This window comes from Podarcis erhardii, assembly GCF_964252035.2.
Source record: "Podarcis erhardii genome assembly, chromosome: 10".
NCBI classification, from domain to species: Eukaryota; Metazoa; Chordata; class Lepidosauria; order Squamata; family Lacertidae; genus Podarcis; species Podarcis erhardii.
In genome coordinates, this window is record NC_138500.1 from 37,155,045 (window position 1) to 37,181,220 (window position 26,176).

General features: G+C 43.2%; 1 protein-coding gene across 1 annotated transcript in view; it reads right to left on the bottom strand.

The window, feature by feature from the left end:
- PLXNC1 (plexin C1) overlaps positions 1 to 18,607 on the bottom strand; it is a 60,581-nt gene extending 41,974 nt beyond the window's left edge. The window contains exons 1-4 of the mRNA XM_081879444.1: positions 17,518 to 18,607; positions 3,776 to 3,904; positions 2,428 to 2,562; positions 12 to 112 (exon numbers count right to left, since the gene is read on the bottom strand). Coding sequence (XP_081735570.1) covers positions 12 to 112; positions 2,428 to 2,562; positions 3,776 to 3,904; positions 17,518 to 18,510 — 1,358 coding nt within the window. The 5' untranslated portion in view covers positions 18,511 to 18,607. The remainder of the gene's footprint in view (positions 1 to 11; positions 113 to 2,427; positions 2,563 to 3,775; positions 3,905 to 17,517) is intronic.
- Between the last annotated feature and the right edge of the window lie 7,569 nt (positions 18,608 to 26,176).

Below are 26,176 nucleotides of genomic sequence, written 5' to 3' on the forward strand. Positions count from 1 at the left end.
AAAATACATACTTGTTATATGAATAACACCATCCACAGTGGGGGTCCATGGCAGTTAAACATTCTTTACAGGAAATATACTTGCTACAATTGGCAACCTTTGTTCTCCAGATCTAAAATAGAAAGGGGGAAAAATCACTCTTGCATGTTTCTAGTAAACATTTTCAAAAATGCAAAATAATTTCCATAAACCCAGGAAATAGAAAGAAAAGCAAATCGGTAATTAAAAAAGGAATTCAAAGGAGTTTCTTACAATACTGCAACAACCTTCTGCTGTTCATGTTACTTCAAGTTAACCTTCTATGGATCCATCACACCACTTTGCTAATTTGGGGGTGTATAAGAGATCATTTGCAAACTGGGCCTGTGACAAGACCTTTGCCAGCTGTGCTCACTTGTACTTAAATTCAGAGCCAACAGGGTGGCATATGACTTCAAAAATAATTTGCATGCAGATTCCCTGCCTGTTACAGCCTTTGTCTCTAAACTTCCGTTTCTAGGAAAGGCTGCTGAATGTGTGCTTGCCCTTCAGCACTTTAAAACCACCAACTTTCTGCACACCTGTTAACATGGTTTTTGGTCTGGAAGGAGTGTGGTCTCTCATAACCATTTCTGCCTGGTTGGAGATTGCTACGGGCAACTGCACTCCACTATTAATCCTATTAAATGCTGCTGCAAGTCTTCGATGCTAAAGTGTGTTCTTGGCAATGTCATTGTGGGCTCTTCCACTCTGGAGTTTAATGTGGATTTGAAGCTGCTTCTCTCTGTCTCTCACTTTTGCAGTCTATATACAGCGTCCTCCTCATCCAAGTGACAGCCTGCACCTCTCCTTGCTAAATTAAGTTTATTTTCTGTCTTGTTCTAGCTGGGTCCCTGGCTGCAAGTAGCCTTCCAGATAACCATGGCTACTGCAGACCCAGAGCTGCAAATTCCAGAGCCAATCCAAGGTCCAATTCCAGGCAAGCAGTGATTTTAACAGAGTTGAGGGGAACCCAAGGTCCAGGTAAGCAGATGGTCAGGATCAGGTGCAAGAAACAGTGTTGGTTAGCAAGCCATTGTTCCAGCAGTTCTCTCAGCCTTGCACTGAGGCTCTTAAACCAGAGGCACCAGAATCCCACCCTAGGCACAGCTGCAGCCTCTCAAGACATCTCTGCAGAATCCTTCTCCTGAGGAGGGTGCTACACCTGAGTAGTCCTTTGCTTATGAAGAAACCTTCTCTACAACCAATCACTCTTCTTGACTAGGAGACAGCTGGTGGTGACATAATATTTGCCAATCTGTGGATAATCCAATAGGAGAAGAAAATGCAATACAAAAATGTGGATATTATGAAGCTTATCATGTGGGAAGTGTCATTGCTTTTAACATATATGGTGACATTTCACTGGATGGTTTCTATTGCCATGTTTACTTCTTCCATTTTGTTTCCATCAGCCCCAAAGACATGTTCATGGCATTTTTATTTTTAACCCAGCTGTTTTTCACAAAGCAGCTATGTTAAAATATATAAATTGCCCTTGCACGTAGATGGCAAAGGAAAAGGTAGGAAAGGGTGTAGGAGTCTTTCGTATGAATGATTCCTAATCTTATCTGGCTTGGAGTATTATACTTTATTTAAAAATTACTTTTACAGTTCTGTACTTTTGCGCAATTCTGAAAAAACTTGTATTCCAGATTTGTACTTTTTTTTAAAAAAAGTGCATACACAGGCAAGCAAATAACTGCACACATATCCACAATGGACCTCAGCGAAGTAATAATATTTGAGGGAAGGAGACAACACTACATAGTACACCTACATGCATCCTAACAAGTACCACCCACTAATGTGCACAAGAAAGGAGATGGTTTTCGGAGCCGTAAGATTGAAAGTACCTGTGTGGATAAAAGTGCCCGAACAAGCACATGCAACAGTGAGCCATGTATGAATTAATGCCCTAATCTGAACAGAGACTGAAAGGAGTTCTCTTATAATAAGGAAATCTCATGTGTGGTGATTACTCATCATCCATCCAAACATTCCTCACAAAGGCTTATCGGTGCTTCCTGAATTCAATAGATAAATGAGAGATGCTGAGAGAGAGATCATATGAAGGTGTGCACTTTGATGCCATCAACAAGTTTTCTCTTGTTTCCATCAACTCAGTTCTGAAAAGTCTCTGCACTCACGTAAGACAATGTAAGTCAGTTACGCAACTGTGAACACTAAATGCGATAGCTAATCTCTAAAGTTACACAGAACTAATCAAGTCAGTTGCATAGTTTAGAATCTCTGTTGACTAGAAATCACACCTACTCATATTCAGGGTCCTGTTCTACAACCGAAAAGTAAAGTAGGTTGCTGGACTTCAGTTAACAAGGACTTTGCCAGATGGCTGAAAGCCAACTTCAGAAGTACTATTTGTGCTGACTGCTGCTCTTAGCTCACCTTGTTACCAGATGGTAGATAGATGTAATCTTTATTCACAGGGTCAAGTTCAAGTTTGTGAAAAATTGGTGTTTCTTCTTCAATTTCATATAAAATGTCTGGGCAATTTGCTTTCATGTTTTCATCAAGAATAACCTAAAAGCACAGGAAACAAAAAGAACCACTATCATGTTATCATGGGCAAATTTATCTGCCCTATTTGAATACACTATGGTTCCTCTATTCCTCCCCATCATCAGCTATTTGGAACAGATTTTTTTTGGGGGGGGGGGAACAACATGTTTGGGTGGAGGAGGTGGAAGCAGAAGTCCCACTGTGCGAGCAGAACCTCAAATGAACAGATAAGAAGCAAACTGCATAATCTAACAAATACTCTTACCTGGAAAGAGAACATGTTCTTTTACTTTTATCTCAAGAAAGATACAAGGACCTATTTTGAATGCATATTCAGTGACTAACGATCAGGATTTGTATGTTTTTGATTTGGTCAGCTATTCTTTACAAATACCGTTTAAAACCTTGATTGCACAGGGTCTTAAAATCATACAGGCAGCCTCCATGAATAGAAGAGCTTCCTACTTTAGACATTCATCCTCAAACTCATGGAGCGGTCTCAGCTGAGTACAGGTAATGTGTTGGAAGCAGAATGTCTGGACTGCATGCCTCTATTTCTCCTAACATGTTTGGTTCTTCAGCTGCTTTGTATAGCTATATTAGCCCTATGTGGACTAATAAGCAATCAATAAATACATACATACAATAAAACAGTGTAAGATGACAGCAATAAAAGCTTTTCAAAAAGCTAGACAAATTAACAGCCTAAAAAATTATTTTGAAATTACATTATTTAAGTTATTTCACTGAAAACCAATCCAAGGAAATGTTGAATAAAGGCCAACATATATTTTTGTTTAATTACGTAGAAAACCACTGGACTTGGGGGGAAAGAAACCATCTTTCAAATATTATACAAGAAGAGAAGTTACAGTCGTACCTTGGAAGTCGAACAGAATCTGTTCCGTTCAACTTACAAAACATTCGAAAACCAAAGCACAGCTTCCGATTGGCTGCAGGAAGCTCCTGCAGCCAGTCAGATGCTGTGGAAGCCCCATTGGAAGTTCGGCTTCCAAAAATAGTTTGCAAACTGGAACAGTCACTTCCGGGTTTGCGATGTTCAGGAGTCAAAACGTTCGAGAACTAAGCTGTTCAAAAACCAAGGCACGACTGTATTTGCCAATATAGCAACTATCTAGCACTTTTATATGCAAAATGCCAAGAAGCTTCTATCAACTAATGCAACAGCAATGATTCATCAAATAAACCATGAAACAAACCATAAGCCACATACTTTCAGCAACTGTCCATTTCTTGTTCCCAAAAACAAAACAATCTTGTTCAGAACCACAGTGGCATAAACTGACACCAAATCAGAGTGGCTCAGCAAAGTTGCATTGTTGATTGGCCAAGCTATCTTGTTCTGAAAAATCAAATACAGAAGCAAAATATGAGTATACATCATTTTATCAAATATGCAACTTGTTATTTTCAAGCTACCTTAACTACAACTTGTTGCTGAAAGCTTCTTTATGGGAGGTAGCGTTGCACTTCAAGCAGGGCTCCACACAGTATTATTGCAAAACTTTGGCAACTTATGGGTCAGTTTAGATACAATGCTAGACCACAGTTTAGTATTACGAGAATGATTCTAGGCTTCTCCTGAACTCACATGACCACCCCAATACGGCCCTAAAGTGAAGTTTGGAAGCTTCCAATTTTCTCCTATCAGGATGAGAAATAATAATATCTTAGGTGTAAATGTTGTGTTTTAAAGCAGAGTATGAATCAGGAGACCAGAGAAAAATCAGGAAACAAACAGCATGTATTACTTGAACACTGGAAGCATTCATACAGATAACAGCTATGCCTTCTGGCAAACTTCTCATCAGTCATGAGTTTAGCTGTTCCTAACTGTACAACTACAGCAGCATGCTCTTTAGTCAATATTTACTGGGAACCTAGCTAAAGGTTACATGTTGGAAGCTATAGGAAAGAATGTAACACAAGGAGGAATAAATAATAATAATTTTATTTATTTATACATACATACATACATACATACCCTGCCCATCTGGCTGGGTTTCCCCAGCTACTCAGGGTGGCTTCCAACAAAATATTAAAACTACATTAAAACATCAGACATTAACAGCTTCTCTGAACAGAGGTGCCTTCAGATGTATTCTGAAAGTCAGATAGTTGTTTATTTCCTTGACATCTGATGGGAGTGCGTTCCACAAGGTGGGCGCCAATACTGAGAAAACCCTCTGCCTGGTTCCCTGTAACCTGGCTTCTCGCAGTGAGTGAACCACCAGAAGGCTCTTAGTGCTGGACCTCAGTGTCCGGGCTGAGCGATGGGGGTGGAGACCAGTTTAATTAATTCAGTTAATCATTGCAAACACAAATAAACAATTAGGTGGGAACCTGAACTATAAAATCAGGAAAATGTAAAGGCCAAAAACCAAAGAAATGAAAAACTGTGGTGCAATTCGATATTTTTAAATGATATTAAAAAATTGCGACAATAAGCACTTATTTAACTGGGCATGATGGGCCCCATTCAGAAATCATGATCTTTGCTTTAGAAGCTATGATATGCAGCAACTTAATACTCTCTCATGCATCCCTTTTCTCCCATTTCACCCCTCCTTTAGCACCAGCTGGTAAACAGGCCAGGAAGTCACAGTTAATCATAGCTTCCTTTTATGTCCAAACTGATAGGTATTATTAACAGCTTTCAAACAAGCCAGGATTTGGAAGCAAATGTTGGGAGCCATTAACCATAGTTCCCTGGTTCAAACTGAATGTAACAAGAAGCTGTGGTTAACTAGGCTTGCTGGCTTGTGTCCCTGCTCATGTGACGGGAAGAGCAAAGGAAGCTACAAAAGTTAACCATCTGAAGACAGTCAAATCTTCAATCCAAGAGAGTTTATGCAAAGCAAGGGGACCACATATTTTTCATAGAATCATAGATTCATAGAATCATAGAGTTGGAAGAGACCACAAGGGCCATCGAGTCCAACCCCCTGCCAAGCAGGAAACACCATCAGAGCACTCCTGACATATGGTTGTCAAGCCTCTGCTTAAAGACCTCCAAAGAAGGAGACTCCACCACACTCCTTGGCAGCAAATTCCACTGTCGAACAGCTCTTACTGTCAGGAAGTTCTTCCTAATGTTTAGGTGGAATCTTTTTTCTTGTAGTTTGGAACCATTGCTCCGTGTCCGCTTCTCTGGAGCAGCAGAAAACAACCTTTCTCCCTCCTCTATGTGACATCCTTTTATATATTTGAACATGGCTATCATATCACCCCTTAACCTCCTCTTCTCCAGGCTAAACATGCCCAGCTCCCTTAGCCGTTCTTCATAAGGCATCGTTTCCAGGCCTTTGACCATTTTGGTTGCCCTCCTCTGGACACGTTCCAGTTTGTCAGTGTCCTTCTTGAACTGTGGTGCCCAGAACTGGACACAGTACTCCAGGTGAGGTCTGACCAGAGCAGAATACAGTGGCACTATTACTTCCCTTGATCTAGATGCAATACTCCTATTGATGCAGCCCAGAATTGCATTGGCTTTTTTAGCTGCCGCGTCACACTGTTGGCTCATGTCAAGTTTGTGGTCAACCAAGACTCCTAGATCCTTTTCACATGTACTGCTCTCAAGCCAGGTGTCACCCATCTTGTATTTGTGCCTCTCATTTTTTTTGCCCAAGTGCAATACTTTACATTTCTCCCTATTAAAATTCATCTTGTTTGTTTTGGCCCAGTTCTCTAATCTGTCAAGGTCGTTTTGAAGTGTGATCCTGTCCTCTGGGGTGCTAGCCACCCCTCCTAGTTTGGTGTCATCTGCAAATTTGATCAGGATGCCCTTGAGTCCATCATCTAAGTCGTTGATAAAGATGTTGAATAAGACTGGGCCCAAGACAGAACCCTGTGGCACCCCACTAGTCACTCTTCTCCAGGATGAAGAGGAACCATTGATGAGCACCCTTTGGGTTCGGTCAGTCAGCCAGTTACAAATCCACTGAGTGGTAGCATAGTCAAGACCGCATTTTACCAGCTTCTTTACAAGAATATCATGGGGCACCTTGTCAAATGCCTTGCTGAAATCAAGGTAGGCTACATCCACTGCGTTCCCTTCATCTACCAGGCTTGTAATTCTGTCAAAAAACGAGATCAGGTTAGTCTGACATGACTTATTTTTCAGAAATCCATGCTGACTATTGGTATCACAGCATTCCTTTCTAGGTGCTCACAGACTGTTTGCTTAATGATCTGCTCCAGAATCTTCCCTGGTATTGATGTCAGACTGACTGGGCGGTAATTATTTGGGTCCTCTCTTTTCCCCTTTTTGAAAATAGGGACAACATTTGCCCTCCTCCAGTCTGCTGGGACTTCGCCTGTTCTCCAGGAATTCTCGAAGATGACTGCCAGTGGTTCTGAGATCACATCTGCCAGTTCTTTTAATACTCTTGGATGCAGCTCATCTGGCCCTGGAGACTTGAATACATCTAAACTAGCCAAGTATTCTTGTACTATCTCCTTAGTTATTCTGGGCTGTGTTTCCTCTGCTGAATCATTTGCTCCAAATTCTTCAGGTCGGGCATTGTTTTCTTTATCGGAGAAGACTGAGGCAAAGAAGGCATTGAGGAGTTCAGCCCTTTCTGTGTCCCCTGTTTGCATTACACCATCTTCTCCTCTGAGTGACCCCACTGTTTCTTTGTTCTTCCTTTTGCTACGAACATACCCATAAAAGCCTTTTTTGTTGCTTTTAACCTCTCTAGCAAGCCTGAGTTCATTCTGTGCTTTAGCTTTTCTGACTTTGTGTCTACACGTGCTGGCTATTTGTTTGAATTCCTCTTTGGTGGTTTCCCCCCTTTTCCATTTTTTGTACACATCCTTTTTTAATCTTAACTCAGTTAAAAGTTCTTTAGATAGCCACCCTGGCTTCTTTAGGCACCTTCCATGTTTCCGTCTCATTGGTATTGCCTGAAGTTGTGCTTTTACTATCTCCCTCTTAACAAACTCCCAGCCATCATGAACTCCCTTTCCTTTTAATATTACTGTCCATGGGATCTCACCCAGCACTTCCCTAAGTTTTATAAAGTCTGCTTTCCTAAAGTCAAGAAATTGAGTCCTAGTATGCTTGGCTGCTCCTTTCCGCTGTATAGTAAACTTCAGAAGAGCATGATCACTCGCGCCTAATGATCCTTCCACTTCTACCCCACTAACCAGGTCATCAACATTGGTTAGGACCAGATCTAAAATGGCTGTTCCTCTTGTTGCTTCTCCCACTTTCTGGACAACGAAGTTGTCTGCAAGGCCAGTGAGGAATCTGTTTGACCTTATGCTCTTGGCCGAGTTTGACATCCAGCAAATATCCGGGTAATTGAAGTCCCCCATTACTACTATCTCCCTTCCTTTTGCATGCTTGGCCATCTGTTCCAGGAAGGCATCATCTATGTCCTCCGTTTGGCTTGGGGATCTATAGTAAACTCCCACAATGAGGTCCCTGTTATTCTTCTCTCCCTTAATTTTGACCCAAATGCTCTCACTTTGGCTTTGAGGTTCTAAATCTTGGATCTCTTCACAGGTATACACATCCCTGACATATAACGCCACTCCTCCTCCTTTCTTGTCTGGTCTGTTTCTCTGAAATAGATTGTAACCCTCCAGTCGTGGGACTTATCCAGTCGTGGGACATTCCAGTCGTGGGACTTATCCCACCAGGTTTCAGTGATGCCTATTATGTCATATTTAGTTTGCTGTACCAAGAGCTCAAGCTCATCTTGTTTATTACCCATGCTTTGCGCATTGGTAATTGGTAAGGGGACCCTTTAGGGAAAAAGTGTTGTTTAATAATTATTTATTAATTAAATTTCAATCACATTCCTTCTTTCCAAAGGAACCAAAGTACAGCATACAGCAAAATGGAAAACATTCAGAAACGATCAAATATCCTCACAAGTATATAATTTCAAGGTTGTCAGGAACAATATATTTCAGCAATCAAATGCCTGGGTGAACAGAAATGTTTTTAAATTCCACCTAACAGTAAAGAGGGAGTACAGGAAATTGAATCCAGCCAGCTTTCCCCTATGTCATATATACTCAATTTTATTTAAAGTGGCTCAACTCAAAACAACACAAACACAAAACACTAATATATATCAAATGATGCTATACTATACAAAAAACATCATGATCCATTTATATAATATTTACAAAAAGATGTATGGTGGATTATCATGTTTGTGAGTACATAAAACACCATTTTATATATTAGGTTCATGGGTATGTTTGTGTTTTGGATGCTGAAGAAAAAACTTTTGTATACAGATTTAACACAAAATATAATTTGATGTTTTGCCACTCAATCTCCCATATTATTGAAGCTCCAGACATTAATTACATGTGTGCATGAAGTTGTGCTGTACTTCAAGAAAATATATGCTGCTATTGCAGCATCTGCCAATGCTGTTTGTGGTCTAAAGTGTTAGGGGCATGGAATGCTGAGCGATCAACATATGTGGTTTGTCAGCTCTCAACCCTGTACAAAGTTGCACAACCACTTTTAAACAAGACAGGAAAACAACGTTGTAACACCAGGAAAGAAAGAAAAAGTTTTGCCATCTTATCCAAAGAGGAAGTACTTCAATATTCCTTTGCTTTTTCCATAAAGCAGGAGAACACATTAAATAAGGCATATCTACAAAGGGATGCAGGTGGCACTGTGGGTTAAACCACAGAGCCTAGGGCTTGCTGATCAGAAGGTTGGCGGTTCAAATCCCCACGACGGGGTGAGCTCCCGTTGCTTGGTCCCTGCTCCTGCTAACCTAGCAGTTTGAAAGCACGTCAAAGTGCAAGTAGCTAAATTGGTACTGCTCCGGCGGGAAGGTAAACGGCGTTTCCGTGCGCTGCTCTGGTTCGCTAGAAGCGGCTTAGTCATGCTGGCCACATGACCCGGAAGCCGTACGCCGGTTTCCTCGGCCAATAAAGCGAGATGACCGCCGCAACCCCAGAGTTGGTCACGACTGGACCTAATGGTCAGGGGTCCCTTTACCTTTACCTTACGGGGGGGGGGGGAGTGTGACTACACCAGGTTTCCTCAAACTTGGCCCTTCAAATGTTTTTGGCCTACAAAATGATCCCTAGCTAGCAGGACTAGTGATCCCTAGCTAGCAGGACTAGTGGTCAGGGATGATGGGAACTGTAGTCTCAAAACATCTGGAGGGCCAAGTTTGAGGAAGCCTGGACTACACCATCAGCAACACTTGTTGACAGAAATTAACAGCCAAGCAACCTAAGCATCTATGGCCTAAACTACACATAGTGATAACAAAACAAATTCCTTCCAGTAGCACCTTAAAGACCAACTAAAGATACCTGGTATCTGAAGAAGTGTGCATGCACACGAAAGCTCATACCAAGAACTGACTTAGTTGGTCTTTAAGGTGCTACTGGAAGGAATTTGTTTTGTTTTGACTATGGCAGACCAACACGGCTACCTATCTGTAACTACACATAGTGATGGCAGACTTAGGGCATTGACACTGGTGAGATAATTCAGCCTTCCCAACTGTATGCTTTTTTGGACTGTGATTCCCATCAGCCCAAGCCACCACAGCCATGGAGAGGGGTTCTTATTTTAATTAGGCATTTTTGATCACCTTTAATGTGGCATCCAAAGGTGGTGTACAAGAGATATAAAGCATTAACCAATTTATATCATTAATACATTAAAGTTTAAATACAGAAACATTCCAGGGCAGAACTTTAATTTCTTGTCCTCACTAAAACCCAGGTTGGAATTGGGTGTGTGTGTGTGTTGCAGTAAGAAGAAAAGTCCCATTGGTGTCAGTGGGACTAAACTGCATGACAAATGTCACACTTAGTTAAAAGAGGTATGTTTTAAAGCAGTGTTTTCTTCAACCTAATCCCCAGATGTGGTTGGACTAAAATTCTCACCACCCACAGCCAGCTTAATACAATTACTGCTTTGTATTATTGTAATTTATTTGACTTATCTCTCACTTACTACAGAGACAACTTACAAAGATTAAGAACCAAGAAGAATTCCACAAAACAAAAACGATGTGGTCAATAAAACCATTTCAATAACCCATACAAACTGTTCTTAACCTGAAGCACCACTTTAGCTAATAGGGCCTCCCGCTGCTGCTGTGCCGCCAGAGCACGATTTCTGTTCTCATCCTGAAGCAAAGTTCTTAACCTGAAGCACTATTTCTGGGTTAGCGGAGTCTGTAACCTGAAGCGTATGTAACCTGAAGCGTATGTAACCCGAGGTACCACTGTAATTCAATTGATAAACCACCCTTTATCAAAAGATCCCAGGGTGGTGTACTACATTAAAAACACAATACAGAGCATCAATGATAAAAATATATAATAAAAATATAGTAAAAAGCATACTGACAAAGAGCCTCATAATAAAATAACCATCCTAATAACAGTCCTGTTCTCCACACTTTTACAGGCCATAGATTATTTAATAGCCATAGACCTGGGTAAAGACATGTAATGATGGGGCCAGGTAAGCCTCTCTGGGGAGAGTATTCTACAATCAGGGAGCCACCACAGAAAAGGCCTGTTGTCTTGTTGCCACCTTCCAAACCTCTCTGGGAGTAGGGACATAGAAAAGAGACTCCGATGACAAGTGGAGGGTCCAGGTCGCTTGGTATGGGGGAAAGGCGTTCCTTAAGGTATTGAAGTCCAGAGCCATGTAAGGCTTTGTAGTACTCTGAATTGGGCCACACAGAATTCACGAGAAACGTGTTAACCTTAACACAACTCTGTCATAAGACCAGATTGTGATAGAGAGATCATCCCTCCTTCCAGCATCATTCACTGTATTGCCTCTCTTTCTGTAGCCAAATACCCCTCTCATTCTCTGAATGTACATATACACAAAACACCTGGCCAGGCCAGATGGCTCACTATGCTAATCTTTCATCAGACTTATTTATCTGAAGGCTTATAGAACTTCTGTGACTTAATTCCTATTTAAAAGAAAGCTATGCTTAAAATGCACCCCATTTTGAAAACAGCTAGATCTGACACAGAGTATGTTAAAAAGAAATTAATTAACTATAAAAGCTAACATTCTTGTCAGATTACAGGCATACCCTTTATATTCATGTAGTCTGCATAAGGCAGTCCAATAAATTATTTTTGAGTTTTGTTCTTTTCACATAACTCTTGACTAAGCCAAAACAACAGCAACAGCAGCAGCAGCAACAAGAACGAAAACTAAATTTGCCGTCCACAAGACAAAAGCGCTGCTCTGGTTTGCCAGAAGCTGCTTAGTCCTGCTGGCCACATGACCCGGAAGCTGTACGCAGGCTCTCTCGGCCAATAAAGCAAGATGAGCGCCGCAACCCCAGAGTCGTCTGCTACTGGACCTAACGGTCAGGGGTCCCTTTACCTTTACCTTTACCTTTATGGGTAACATATAAGGTGTAGAACACTTTATGGAGTTTTTCCCAAAGCAGAATCAGTGCAAGAGACTTCTGCTTTCTACAAATGCCATGCTAGAAAAGAAACAAAACTCACTTCTTCCCATATCAGTCCTCTAGCCCCTGCAGAAGATTTGTGGAAGAAGGGGGTGTTGTTTTACCTCATGTGGGGTTTAGGAGAAAGCAAGATATGGTGCAAGTCCCTCTTAGGTTTTCCTTCTCCACCATGCTGCTTCTTGCCTTCATGGATGTGAAACAAAGGCCCCTCAGCATCCCCTAGTCCTGTGCAAATGTGAACTAGACTACTAGGGACTTTTGCAGAAGACAGAACATCCTTGCACAACTTCTATTTTTGGCAGAACCCTTTCCCTTTTTTTCCAGTTTACAGAGAAGCCAGGAAAGGTATGCTCACCACATAATGAGGAACACTCACCAGTGGCAAGAGTGTGAGAGGAGGACAATTGTGGAGCTCTACCTCATAGTCACCATGGCAACTTGAACAGCCGTAACAATAAGTGCTAAAATACCAGAAGCAAACATGTTTTTAATTTCCTTTTGCTTCCAGCTTGTTTTCAACTTTTTATTATTTTTTTGTTTCATTTTATGTCTTCATATTGTTGTAAACTGCTGTGATATATTCTTTATGATTTAATGATATATAACAGGCACGTCCAACTCCCTAAAGACTGTGATCTACTCCCACTATTAAAAAAAACTGGCAGTGATCTACCCATTGTCAGAGTTATCGAGCTTTTTTTGGGGAGGACTGTCAAGAGTTGAGCTTTTAGGGGGGGTTGGCAAGTGTTATTGAGCTTTTTGGGGGGAGGATAGTCACTTGACGCTTCCAGGAAACAAGGGTCAGGCGACAATACTTGCGCTTCCCACCTGCCTCAACTTTCCTTGCTGTGGAGGAGGTGGAGGAGGGACATAGTGCCTGGGGCGTAGGGCCAAAACATTTCCGTGGTCGACCAGGGTCACCCCGGCGATCTACCTGTACATTGCGGTTGACCGGTTGAACATGTCTGGTATATAAAAATAAAGTATTTAAACAACCAGTGTGCCAATCTAAGTTTCTGAATAGTTGTACAGGTCCTTTACCTAGGGGTTAGAAGTACAGTTATACGTTGGATCTCGAACGCCTTACGAGTTGAACGTTTTGGGTCCCGAACGCCGCAAAACTGGAAGTGAGTGTTCTGCTTTGTGAATGTTCTTTGGAACCCAAACATCCAACGCAGCTTCCAAGGCTTCCAAATGGCTACAGAAGCTTCCTGCAGCCAATGGGAATACATGACTTGGTTTCCTAACATTTTTCAAGTTGAACGGATTTCTGGAATGGATTCCGTTCGACTTCCAAGGTACCACTGTAATCTGAAAACAAAAATATCTAGACAAGGCACAAAATATCCGCCAAGTGTGATTTCCCATTCTACAAAATTCAGTCTCATGGTACACATCCAAGGCAGCAATCCCAAATACATCTACTGGAAGGACGCCCATTGAAATACTTCTGAGAAAGCCTGCAGAACAGAGTTGCTCATCTTTATAAGGGCTCTCTGCAGAAGAGGCTTTACTTTTCCAAACATCTCATGCTGCCTGAACATTTCCCATTTGCAGCAAGCACTGCTCCCATTCCTTTCAGGTTCCTAACCTCTTAGGGCCAAAGCGCACCAATGTAAGGGACAGTCTTGGGCGCTACAAAATATGCAACCAGCCCACAACCAAAAAAACAAAACCACACCTCAATTTAATGTAAAAATTGGAAGGTGCAGGGGGCCTTGGTGGGAACCAAGCAGGGTTCACAAGGGCACCATGTTGGGGGGCCCATCCCTAGGTTACAGCGGCCAGACTAGTAAAGGCCTGAGGGACTCTTCCTTACACTTTAAAATAATGATGATGATTTTATTTACTTTTCATGATACAGAAGACACATTTTGAGAAGAAAATTGTTACAACGGTAAAAACAAACAACTTGTTTTCCTATTTATTAAAACAGTTTTATAGCCAGAGTGGCTGTTTGGGTTACAGATGCTCATTTTATTATCTTTCCTTTAAATATATGTTATTTGAAGTCTGCTGGAACACGTGTTGGAAGGGGATTCACTGCAGGGAACTCCATCATGCAACCTACAGCAAGCTTTGACTCTAACTCCCATCAGTTGCTGAGTGGTAGAGCCAAGACTACTGGGCTGGCTATGCAAGGTGTTTTTAAGTCCTAACTATGTGATGTCCTGCCCACCTGCCAAATAAGGTCCACATAGCCAAAAATGTTCCACAGCACAGGTTTAAAATGTGATTCTATGCATACTCAGTGTATTTCTATTTTTTTACTAGGTTGGCAATCTATTTTCTTCTTGTTTTTCATACTAATGTATCCAGAATGCTGAACCAGCAACATCTAGGCTCATCATAGGTTCTCTTGAGAGCCAGTGTGGTGTAGTGGTTAAGAGCGGTAGTCTCGTAATCTGTGGAACCAGGTTCGCGTCTCCGCTGCTCCACATGCAGCTGCTGGGTGACCTTGGGCCAGTCACACTTCTCTCAGCCCCACTCACCACACAGAGTGTTTGTTGTGGGGGAGGAAGGGAAAGAAGAATGTTAGCCGCTTTGAGACTCCTTAAAGGGAGTAAAAGGCGGGATATCAAATCCAAACACTTCTTCTTCTTCTTCCAACCATAATCTAAATCAGGGTTTCTCAAACTTGTTTTGGACTACAATTCCCATCATCCCTGACCACTGGTTCTGCTAGCTAGGGCTGATGGGAGTTGTAGTCCAAAAACAGCTGGCGACCCAAGTTTGGGAAACCCTCATCCAAATGATGCATTTTTACCATTGTGTGACTTGAAGTGCCCACAGAAAAAGGTTTTCTCCCTCTCTCAAAGAATTAAAGATTGTGGATAAGTGAATGTTAGATGATTCGAGATAAGGGAAAAAGTTGCTTCACAGAGCATATCATTAAACTATGAAATTCACTCCCACTGGAGACAACCAACTTGGACAAGGTTTTTAAAGGATTGGACAAATGAATGGAGGTAAAGCAAAGGCTACTAGCCTTGATGACCATGCTCTGGCTGGAGGCCACGTGAAGGGACAGTGTTCTTGTACCTGGATCCTGCTTTATGGACTTCCCATAGGCATCTGGTGAGTCTGGTGAGAACAGGGTCTGGACCAGATAGGCCATTGGCCTGATCCAGCAGACTCTTCTTATTTCCTTATGATACCAGCACCAAAAAAATGCTGTTCTGCCTTGCAAGCTGTTTTAGATAATGGACAACACTACAGCAAACTGTTGTTTTTTCCCCCATGAGTGTTTGCAGAGATTTATATGTCAATGCTTAATAAAGGATGCACTTAATGTACAAGAAGCATTTTTTTAAAAAATTGGTCACATGCATGTAGTGAGCTGACTTGCCATTTCAAATAGAAAAGCCTTTCTTTGCAAAGCTGTTGAGTAACTTTTTTGCCACTGCAAACCCAACTTTCTGCTTCCTATGTTGAGCAACATGATGAGATCTTCTTTTATATATGCTCAGCTAGCAGGACATCTTTTTTTTGCCAACTCATCCAACAGTAAGTGCGCTGGTTGCAGTGGGAAAGTGAAGCATCTCTCTGAAACCAAAGGGGGCTTGACAGTAATTCATGTTGGCTGAACTTCTTCTACAGAGTAACATTTGCTCAGCCTTTCAGCAATTGCAGGTGATTACCGTACTTTGTTTTTAACTGTACAGTGGTACCTTGGGTTACATACGCTTCAGGTTACATACGCTTCAGGTTACAGACTCTGGTTACTATATTTTTATTATATATTTTTATCATTGATGCTCTGTGTTGTGTTTTTAATGTAGTGCACCACCCTGGGATCTTTTGATAAAGGGCGGTTTATCAATTGAATTACAGTGGTACCTGTAATTCATTCCGGAGGTGCGTTCTTAATCTGAAACTGTTCTTAACCTGAAGCACCACTTTGGCTAATGGGGGCCTCCTGTTGCTGCCGCACCACTGGAGCACGATTTCTGTTCTCATCCTGAAGCAAAGTTCTCAACCCGAGGTACTATTTCTGGGTTAGCAGAGTCTGTAACCTGAAGCGTATGTAACCTGAGGTACCACTGTAGCTTTTACTTTGTTGTTGTTGTTGTTGTTGTTTAGTCGTTTACTCATGTCCGACTCTTCGTGACCCCATGGACCAGAGCACGCCAGGCACTCCTGTCTTCCACTGCCTCCCGCAGTTTGGTCAAACTCAAGTTGGTAGCTTCGAGAACACTGTCCAACCATCTTGTCCTCTGTCGTCCCCTTCTCCTTGTGCCCTCCATCTTTTCCAACATTAAGGAAGCTTTTATTTTACTTTCATTAATTTGTCTAACTCTTTTTAAAAGCTCTCCAAATATTGGAATTTCTGGGTGCTTGGTATAATCTTTTTCTTCTTCTACCAGTCTTTCTATTTCAGCGAAACTTGATGACAGCTGTTTCACACCATCATACAACTTTTTGCAAATGTGGAAGATACACCTGTTCACTTTTGACATGTGAAATGTATATTTTTAGGACCTAACTTGTTTTAGTAATTTTAAGTTGTTGAAAAACAATTTTATATTGTGTTTTAATACTAATGTTGCATTTTAATTGTTGCAACCTGCCCTTGAGCCTTAGGGTGAAGGGCAGATAATAAATTGGAATAACAGCAGCAGCAGCATTCATTAATATGGAAAACTTCAAACTTATGGTTAAACCTACACAGAAAGCTTACACTCTTTCTTGTTCTGCCCTATACTATTTAGTATTTTTTTCTATGTATCTTGAGTTACAAATATTGACAGTGAAGACAGGAATATTCTTAAGAGTCACAGGGTACATGCAAGCTTTTTATTTACTGCTCCCTCCATATCTAGATTAGGGGATGGGAGAGAGAGTAACTGAACAGAAAATGTAGGTGTTACTTCCAAATGGTGGTACTTCCAAGATGCTTAGGGTATTTTATTGTGGGATCAGTGCAGCGGATTTTTGCATTTTGGTGGTTTCCTTAAAAAAGGTCAACAATTTTGGTGGTGTCCTAAAAAACAGCTCAACAATTTTGTAGGTGTCAGGAATTTTACTCTTTGAAATATGGCAACCCTATTTTTGCAGCATCTACACAACATCACTGCTGTACATGCCAGCCTGTATTTTCCCTCCCCAGTTAATGCAGATTTGCCTTTTGGGTGGGGAGATAAGTTGATAAGAAAAACGAAAGCGAAATCCTGTTGCGGACTGCCTCTTTGTGACATTAAGCCACGTAAGAAAAAGAAAATAGTTAGGAACCCAGGCGAGTAATGCCCCAATGTGTTTTACTATTGACCTAGAAAACTCACTGTGTCTCAGCTGCTATTAACTCACCCAGTGGGCTAGACAGCGCGACCGACCTTATGGGGTTGTTGCAAGCGCAAAGGAGACCGCAAAGTTATTTCACATCTTTAAAACGGTCTGCCTTGAGCATCAGACCAGCCGGCAACCACGACGGTGCGCTGTTCGAGCCGGCCCTCTGGTCTCCGCTTCCGCAGGGCAACAACGCTCAACCCACAACCCAACTACTCACGCATGGCTCCGCAGGCTCGGGTGCGCAGATCCTGTTCGAATCGCCAAAGGCGCATCCCTCCGAAACGCTCGACACCTGGCTGAGGTTGAAGATGCAAAGGGCCGTGGAGGTCGGAGTGGCCGGACCCTCGGCCGAGCCGAAGACGCCGACCCAGAGCCCGCGCTCCTGGACGTAGTTGGAAGAGAGGATCCTCCGGGTCAAGCCGCCGCCGCCGCCGCCGCCGCAGCGCAGGATGGCCTGGCCGTGGCCGAAGAACCGGTTTGCCGGCATCTGGTTGGCCACCAGCATCTTGGGCTCCGTGCTGAGGCTGTAGTGATAATAAGGAAAGAAGAACTGCCCGCTCCACGGGAACGCGTCCGCGAAGTGCAAGTAGCAGCCCTCGCCCACCAGCAGCCGGTGGTCCTCCGGGACCGGCCTCTGGCGCTCTTGGAGAGCGACGGCCACTCTGGAGTCGCCCTCGGCCAGGCACTCTGGATCCGAGTCGCCGGAATCGTTCAGTCGGCGAGACGTGGCCACCACCAGCCGCCACTCGGAGCCGCGGGCATAGATCCACCCGGCGGCGGAGCCCTTCCGCAAGCAGGTCACCACCTCTTCCCCAAAAACGGTGGCGTTGGCGTCGGCGCCCAGGCGCTCCTCGTAGCAGGAGCCCTGCGGCTGCGTCCAACAGGTGAGGAGGCGGTCGTTGCCGAAGGGCAGCAGCAGCTTGTTGACCGTCGTCCCCGAGTCGAGCGCCGGGCTGCTGCGGTGCTCCTTCGCCCAGGCCAGCGAGGGCTCCACTTCGTACCAGCGATTGCCGCTGGCCACCAGCAAGCGCCGCGCGCTCGCCGCCAGGTTGGAGAGCGGCTGAGGGAAGGTCTGCGCGCGCGCCGCCGCCGCCGCCTCCTCGGCCGCCCAGGCCAGCGCCGAGGCAGAAAGCAGCAGCAGCAGCAGCAGGCAGCAGCAGGCGAGGCCGCCGCCCAGGCGCCCCCTCAGCCTTCGCCACCAGCCGGCCATGGCCACACACACACACACACGCCGCGCTCCGGCTACCGAAGGCGGCTCTGCAGGCAGCGTGCCGACAGCTGCCCCATGGCTGCGCGCTGAGGGCGGGAACCTCCCCCTCTCCTTCCCCTCCCACCCCCACCCCCGCGCTCTCTGTGGTTTCCTCGGTGCCACCCAGAAGACTGGCGCGCAGAAGTTCCTTTTTCCACGTCGCTGGGAAGCACCACTCGGCTCGCGCGTGCGAGCTTTCCCGCCTGCCCCTCCCCGCCCACCCTCGCCAATGTCTCGCCCCGCCCCCTGAAGGCGCGTGCAGCTGGGGCGCTGCACGTGTTGGAAACTGGCCGGCCTGCTGCTTCCCGTCACTCCCCAGTCTCCCCACCCCACAAACGCTACCCCCCCCCCGCGCCTTGTTTAGACATTGGTGAGGTCCATAGGGGAGCAAGGCGCTTCAGCGGGGTGGCTTAGCTCCATGGCCGATTCCAAATTATTGCGGGGAGGGTTGCTTGGGTTTGGTTATGGTGCGCCACGCCCTCTTCCTTGCCCCCTCCGCCAGCTGGTTGTCCTATCCTCCTCGCCCCTCCCATCACGAGACCCTGTTCGGAGAGAGCCAGAGAGCATGCGCAAACGACAAGAGGGAGGGGGTCGTAGGGAGGACTGGGCCAAGTTGGGAGAAAATAATTCGCTTCCTCACCGTGACCCTATCCCAGAGTCTGCTTTGACCACGCCCCTATCTGTAGGACACGCCCCTTTGTAGCCCTTGCTTCATGCCTTCCTTGAGTGTGCTTGCCTGGCTGGAATAAGTCCTTGAGCCGTGATCATGCTTCCCATGTGTGTGTATGTGAACTGTGGAAAGATGCAGATAATATTTGTTCTTCATCGGCTCTACCCATCACTGTGGCCCCCCATAAGGTTGCCCAGGAGCATATATAGGGAGTTGGGGGGGGGGGAGGAGTTGCCTGCTGAAATATACTCAGAGTCGAGTGGGGATTTCATGCTCTTTATTCAGCTCATAGTGGCAAGGAATGAAAGTTCCCCCAAAGTATCTGCTTTATATACTTTATTTACACAATGGGCCACACGTGATTAGTTAATTCCGGGATTCTCCTGTAGGCCATCAGGTTGCGGATTCACTTCCACCTGGAGCTGGATTGGGTGGCTCCTGTGGACCAATCATACTGCTGCATTGTTCTAGGACCAATCAGACTGCTGCATTTTGGATCCTATTGTTCTAGGACCAATCAGACTGCTGCATTTTGGATCCTATTGTTCTAGGACCAATCAGAGTGCTGCATTCTGGATCCTATTCAACTCAGTACACAACACCTGCCCTACAGACTTATTTACCTGCTCCTCCTTAGCAGCACAGTGGGCCCAATCTTAGTAGCTGCACTACTCCAAGGGAGAGCACAAGTGAGCAAGGGGAGACGCTCCCTCTGACCACACACTGGCTGGCACAGCAGCGGGAATCAGCCCCTCCACGTGGCAACATTCTGAGGGAGAAAGCAAGCATGAGAAGGTGGCAAGTGATGTCCTGTCTCTGTGTTGGCCAATCCTCCCCCCTGCACCACCCAAAGATGGAGGGAAGCAGGCAAGAGCAACTTCCTCTTATTTGCCACTGGCCTGCGTTTCCTCTGTGGGTGGCCCATCTCCCAGGGGGAGAGGCGGCTTGAGCATTCTGAGGCAGCAGAGGTGACTGTCCCTGGCAACCACCACTCACTTGTTCTTGCAGCTGAGCAACAGACAGCTGCCCAGGACTGGCTGCTCTCTCTGGGCCAACAAGATGCCAAGAGGACATTCTTCTCCCCTTCAAGTAAACTGTAGTTTCAGAAGCGTGGTTTTTCTTAGGACCACAGCAGGGGCAGGAAGAAGGTTAAATTTCCCTTCCAAGCCGACTCTGGCCCTGATCATTGCTATGTATTAAATTTGTATGCTGCTCTTCAACCAAAGATCACAGGGTGGTTCGCAACATACAAAGACAAAAGGAGAAGCACAAAATACATATAATTAGAAACAAAAACAAATAACTCCCCTCCCACAAACACATTTAAGAGGACATAGAATGTTAATCAGCCAAAGGTCTGGTTGAAGAGAAACGTTTTCACGTAATGCCTAAAGATATGCAATGAAGACAACAGGCCGGCCTCCTTTAATCACCAGCTTCCCTGCCACCTGATGCCATTTTCATTTTGTTGTTTTTTAAAAAAACTTGCATGATGCTCATTTAACATGGTGTCAGGGGTACCAATGGACTCTCTCCAGGCATGGGGGCCTCTGTAGCTACTACATTCCTTCTCCCTATCTGGGTGACATCTGTTAAATTTGTTGAAGTGCAAAGCGTTTGTGGTGAATCTATTAAGACTATATTTTGCTGACGCAAATGCATGACTGTGGTTTTTTAAATGGTTCTTGGGAATCCTGAGATCTCTGTTTGAAATGTGAACTAGCCCCCAAATGGTTAGTACTGTCAGCTTTGACAGCATCAAATACCTTCAGGGGCAGGGATTAATCTAGGCACCCTTTTCATCTAAGAAATTGTGATCATCACCTGTCAGAGCAGAAGGTATTTCTTTTCTAAATGCTGCCAGCTGGTTAATTTGCAACACACGCAACAATTGGGTTATAGCTGATATCCTCGCATAGCACCATTATCATTTTTAAAAATATGCTATCGCATACCCTGCCCTGTGGAATGTGAGTGGACAGGGAGGTATTGATCAAATTCCTAAACCAACTGTTTGCATTCTGAACAGTAAAAAGTGTCACCGCTATATTCTACTGTACATAAAAAAATATTGGAGGGAAAGCAGTATTGCCCATCCATAACTATGGTATACTTTGAAGTAAGCCCCATAAAACTTATTTCATGCAAGCTGGGGCTGATAGTCCAGAACATCTGGATGGCACCAGACTACATCTGTAGTCCAGAACATCTGGACGGCACCAGATTGGCAAAGCCAGGATATATGGCACTTTCCTGTTAATAAATCCTATTGAATTCAGCAGATATTATTTCAATGTGCATAGCAGTGGAGTGTAAAAAATCAGAGAGAGAAAGAAATTTTCCCAATTTATCTCACCTCTCTGCAGAATAACAGTGGCATGCATACCTCTTCCTCAAAACAAAAATGTAAATATTGCCTCTCACTTAAAATAGAGATATTTGCTAGACTGCTTTAAATATGGCGCATGGTAGTTCTCTTTCCTGTAAGCAAGCAGCAAAGTAGAACAAAATGCTGCACACTCAGCAAGAAGGGTAAAATTCTCCACTTAGCGGAAAATAAAAGAGCAACTAAGCTGGATGAAATATTTTCCTGGAGCAGATCAGTATCTTCTGCTGGACGTGACTTTGAAAAAGTGTGGGAAGGAATATCGACTCAATGGCAGGATTTAAATGAACATTCGCAATTTTATGGATAGGGAACAAATATTGTAACAAAGGGAAAATACGATATATTGTAGAAAATAGCAGAATATAATAATGAGGATTAAAAAATCAGAAATGGAAGTTGAGGGAAGTCCAAAGGGAGGGAGGGGGAGATGTGATGCAAATTGTATATTATGGATATAAGTATATTTGTGATGTGATGAGAAAAAAGAAAATCCATTAAAAAAAAATTGTTTAATAAAAAGTATCTTCTGTGAAACTGGATAATGACAATATGTAATGCAACATTGTTAGCAAGGCATTTCATCCGGAAGCAACAATGTGGCAAATAGCAAAAGCAGGACACAACCCACCAGGAGGTTATTTTGCAGAAATTCTGTGGCTCATGCAGAAATTCTGAGTGGCTTGGGTCCCGTAGTATAAACATGTGGCCTATTCAAACCGAAAAATGTTACTATTCTCAATCATATTCCTACATTGCAGGGGTTGGACTAGATGATCCTCAGGGTCTCTTCCAGCTCTACAATTCTATGATCTATGATCCACTGCCCTGACTACTTCCTCTTCTCCACTCCATCAGGCACTACCGGAACAATTATTTTGGTTTTATGGCTTCAGAAGAATTTTGCCAGCACTTTTCTGTTCTCAGCCATGGGAATTTCATTGTTATATCCCATTCTGCAAACGAGATGGCTCATCTTCATATTGCTTGCCAAACACTCATTGACAAAAAAAGTATGTACAGTGCAGCATTGCATGGGTTGTAATTTTGGAAACACATTATTTGTTGTTCTTTCATGCCAGAAATGTTGGCAAAGGGTGTTTTGGGTTTTTTTAGACAAGGGCATGCTACTTGAAATTGTGGGTAGCTGGATACAAGACTGTGCTCTTAATATACATGAACATTAAGCTTCAAATAATAACATATTGTCAATGTGGAAAGAGCTACTTATATATTTATGCAAAGGTCAGCAGGCTAGTTTTCTACTTTACATTTCTTTTTAAAATCATTATCTTAATAAAAAGTGTAACAAATAAGACTAACAAAGTATTCCAAAAATTCAAACGAAACAAGAAAACAATTGAAGGAAACAAAAGATATATAAAAAAATCATTAAAAGAACCTTGTACAAAAGAGGAAATATAGCAGTATTTTATTACAATAAAAAAGAAAATAAATTTTATCATCTGTGGAATGCTGTCCCTAGCAAACTCTCTACCTGGAGCCTTTGCTGATAGCTTTCCTCCCTGCCCTCACCAGGCTGGCTGTTGGCAGACTAAGACTATATTGTTTGTTATTAGTGTGCGGACAAAGCTTCCTGTGGTGGTTATGGGTTCCCCTCCCTTTGTTTTGTGGTATAATCTATTTGTGTTTTTAACAGTACTGCAAGCCACTTGCAAAGCTTTGGCTAAAAAGCAACTAACAAATCTAAACAATAATAATCGCCATCTCTTTGCATCATCACAAATAGCTTCAGAGAAAGATAACACCGAACCAAAGCCTCTATGTGCATTTTTTTAATTTAACATTTAAAAGGTATGTATGTTTTCAGCACATAAGATCTTTATAAGCCTTGCTGGAAATTTTTTATCATCATTCCCAGACCTTGAATATAGAATAATACACTACAAGGAATATCTGGGTTGCCAGATGGCAAACCCAGAGAAACCCCCCCATGGGTGTGTGTTTTTTCTTAGCATGACAAGCTACTATCTGTTTCCTATATTTAATTCTAACATGGGAATTTATCTGGCATAGCTGTTTTAACCTGTGACTTGCCCCATATTTCATACTTTATAGGCACATTCTTCCTTCTTATCTCAGTGTACAGGAAATATACAATGCAGTTCTATACAGTGGTACCTGGGGTTACATATGCTTCAGGTTACATACGCTTCAGGTTACAGACTCCGCTAACCCAGAAATAGTGCTTCAGGTTAAGAATTTTGCTTCAGGATGAGAGCAGAAATCATGCTCCGGCGGTGCGGCAGCACCAGGAGGCCCCATTAGCTAAAGTGGTGCTTCAGGTTAAGAACAGTTTCAGGTTAAATACGGACCTCCGGAACGAATTCAGTACTTAACCTGAGGTACCACTGTACTGATTTCTCTGCTGGTGATGTTTATATAAAATCAGGAACTATCTCAACATTTTGATGCAAAAGTTCAGCTGGCTTAAACCAGTTCCTCACACCTGAACATTTTAGAGAATAGTTGACAAGCTGTTTAGTTGAGGAACGATTGGTATTGCTTTCATTTCATACTCATCATAGTGCAGCTTGGTTTACTGGCAAAAGATGTGTGTGAAAGAAGCACAGAGGTGCTCAATACACAATATCACATGTAAATGAACTAAAAAGACTGAGGGAGGAACAAGGGAAACAGAGGCTAGGATATGTGGGCTGTGGGAAGGTGATGCTTGCAGAATCATAATATGATATTTGGAAAGACAAATTTTCAGCAGCTATTGATAGAAGGCTAATAAAAGTTCCACCATATTTCAACTAAATATCTAAATTCAATTTCTTACTACATTTTTTTTTCATTTTTTGCACTTTTAAACAAATCTTCATTTGTCAAGATCCCAAGGCAATTTACAAAATAGATAAAATACAACATCTAATATTGATGAGTATAAGTCACAGGTATAAGGGCCAGCCCAAGACATTTTGCTGCCTGGGTACATGGCCCAAGATAAAATGGAAGGGGTGACCTTTGCTCAGCCCATGTTTTAGTGCATAATACCCAGGACCAGACACGTTATTTTATCACCAAAGTTAGAAAATCCGACAAATACTTTGACTTAGCAGAAAACCCCCCACAGCAACAATGTTAAATAGCCATTTGCTGGCCTTTCATGACAACCCAGAATCAGCTGCCAGGCAACTGCCTAACTTGGTAGAACTGACTAGTGGAAACTTAAACAACAACAACAAAAATGGTTTTTCAGTGTCAGCAGTTTCTGTTCCTGATTGTTTACTGCACACTTTGCAAATCCACAGAATGAGACACTTTGCAAATCCACAGAATGAGACACTTTGCAAATCCACAGAATGAGAGAATAATCAGACTAATATTCAATGCAGTTCTGTGTCTGTAGAGATAGAACAGGGTGCTTTGAAAGTCACTCTCTTCAGATGCCTACAACTGAACTATATTGTTATACCATTTTCATTCATACTGTTGGACAAACTGAACTGGTAAAGCAAGGCACCCCAGCTTCCACACTCACAGCATAGTAGAGCAATCTTAATCCTCTTGATCCTGCAGCAAATGCCACTAAGTTCAAAGGACCTTACTTCCAAGTAAGTGTACAGATGACTGCAGCAGCTGAGGCATGCATTTATGTGCATATGTATGTGCACGTGAGATTGGGTGGTGAGATTTATGGGGGTGAGATAAGATAATCTCAGGACTTGAGCCACCCTCAGGGGAATACCAGATGCACTTCCTGACTTTATGTATTTCTGTAGCAGCACTAAGAAAAAAAGGGTTGTAGAAAGCTAAAAGAGAGAGACAAAAATAGCATAAACGTTGTTCTCCAGGCAACTGCTTAACTGAGTTCTGGTGCCTTTTGAGTACACCAGTTCTCTTTGGTTTGCTCAAATTAGATAGCAAGTCAAAGCATACTACACTGGTACCTTGGGTTAAGTACTTAATTCGTTCTGGAGGTCCGTTCTTAACCTGAAACTGTTCTTAACCTGAAGCACCACTTTAGCTAATGGGGCCTCCCGCTGCTGCTGCGCTGCCGCCGTGTGATTTCTGTTCTCATCTTGAAGCAAAGTTCTTAACCCGAGGTAATATTTCTGGGTTTGTGGAGTCTGTAACCTGAAGCGTATGTAACCCGAGGTACCACTGTACCTCTATGAAATAAATCACTGCCACTTACAGTGGACAAGTTTCATTCTTCATAGCTGTCAGATGATAACTTTGGTTAACTGGTAACGGTGTAGCACTCATTCCCCTTTGTTCTAAGTCCTTGTATAATATCCCACCAGACCGGGCAGTTGGTGTTACAGTATTAGTATTTTAGAAAAATTGTCACCCCCACCCCCACCTACCATTTGTGTGTTTGGAAGGAAAGTTTTATTTGGAAAACCTTTTTTAAAAAAAACCGCTGCTTCCCTTGCCCCTTCTCTCATGTGTGGTAGGAAATAAAATAAAATAAAAATGTCAACAAACGAGGTACCCAACTTTGCTACCCAGGTAGTCAGTGAGTTGGACATCTAAAAGAGAAAAAACAACAACAACCCTGATTGTTTAGGGGGGAAATCAAGTGTAAAATAGAGTCCAGT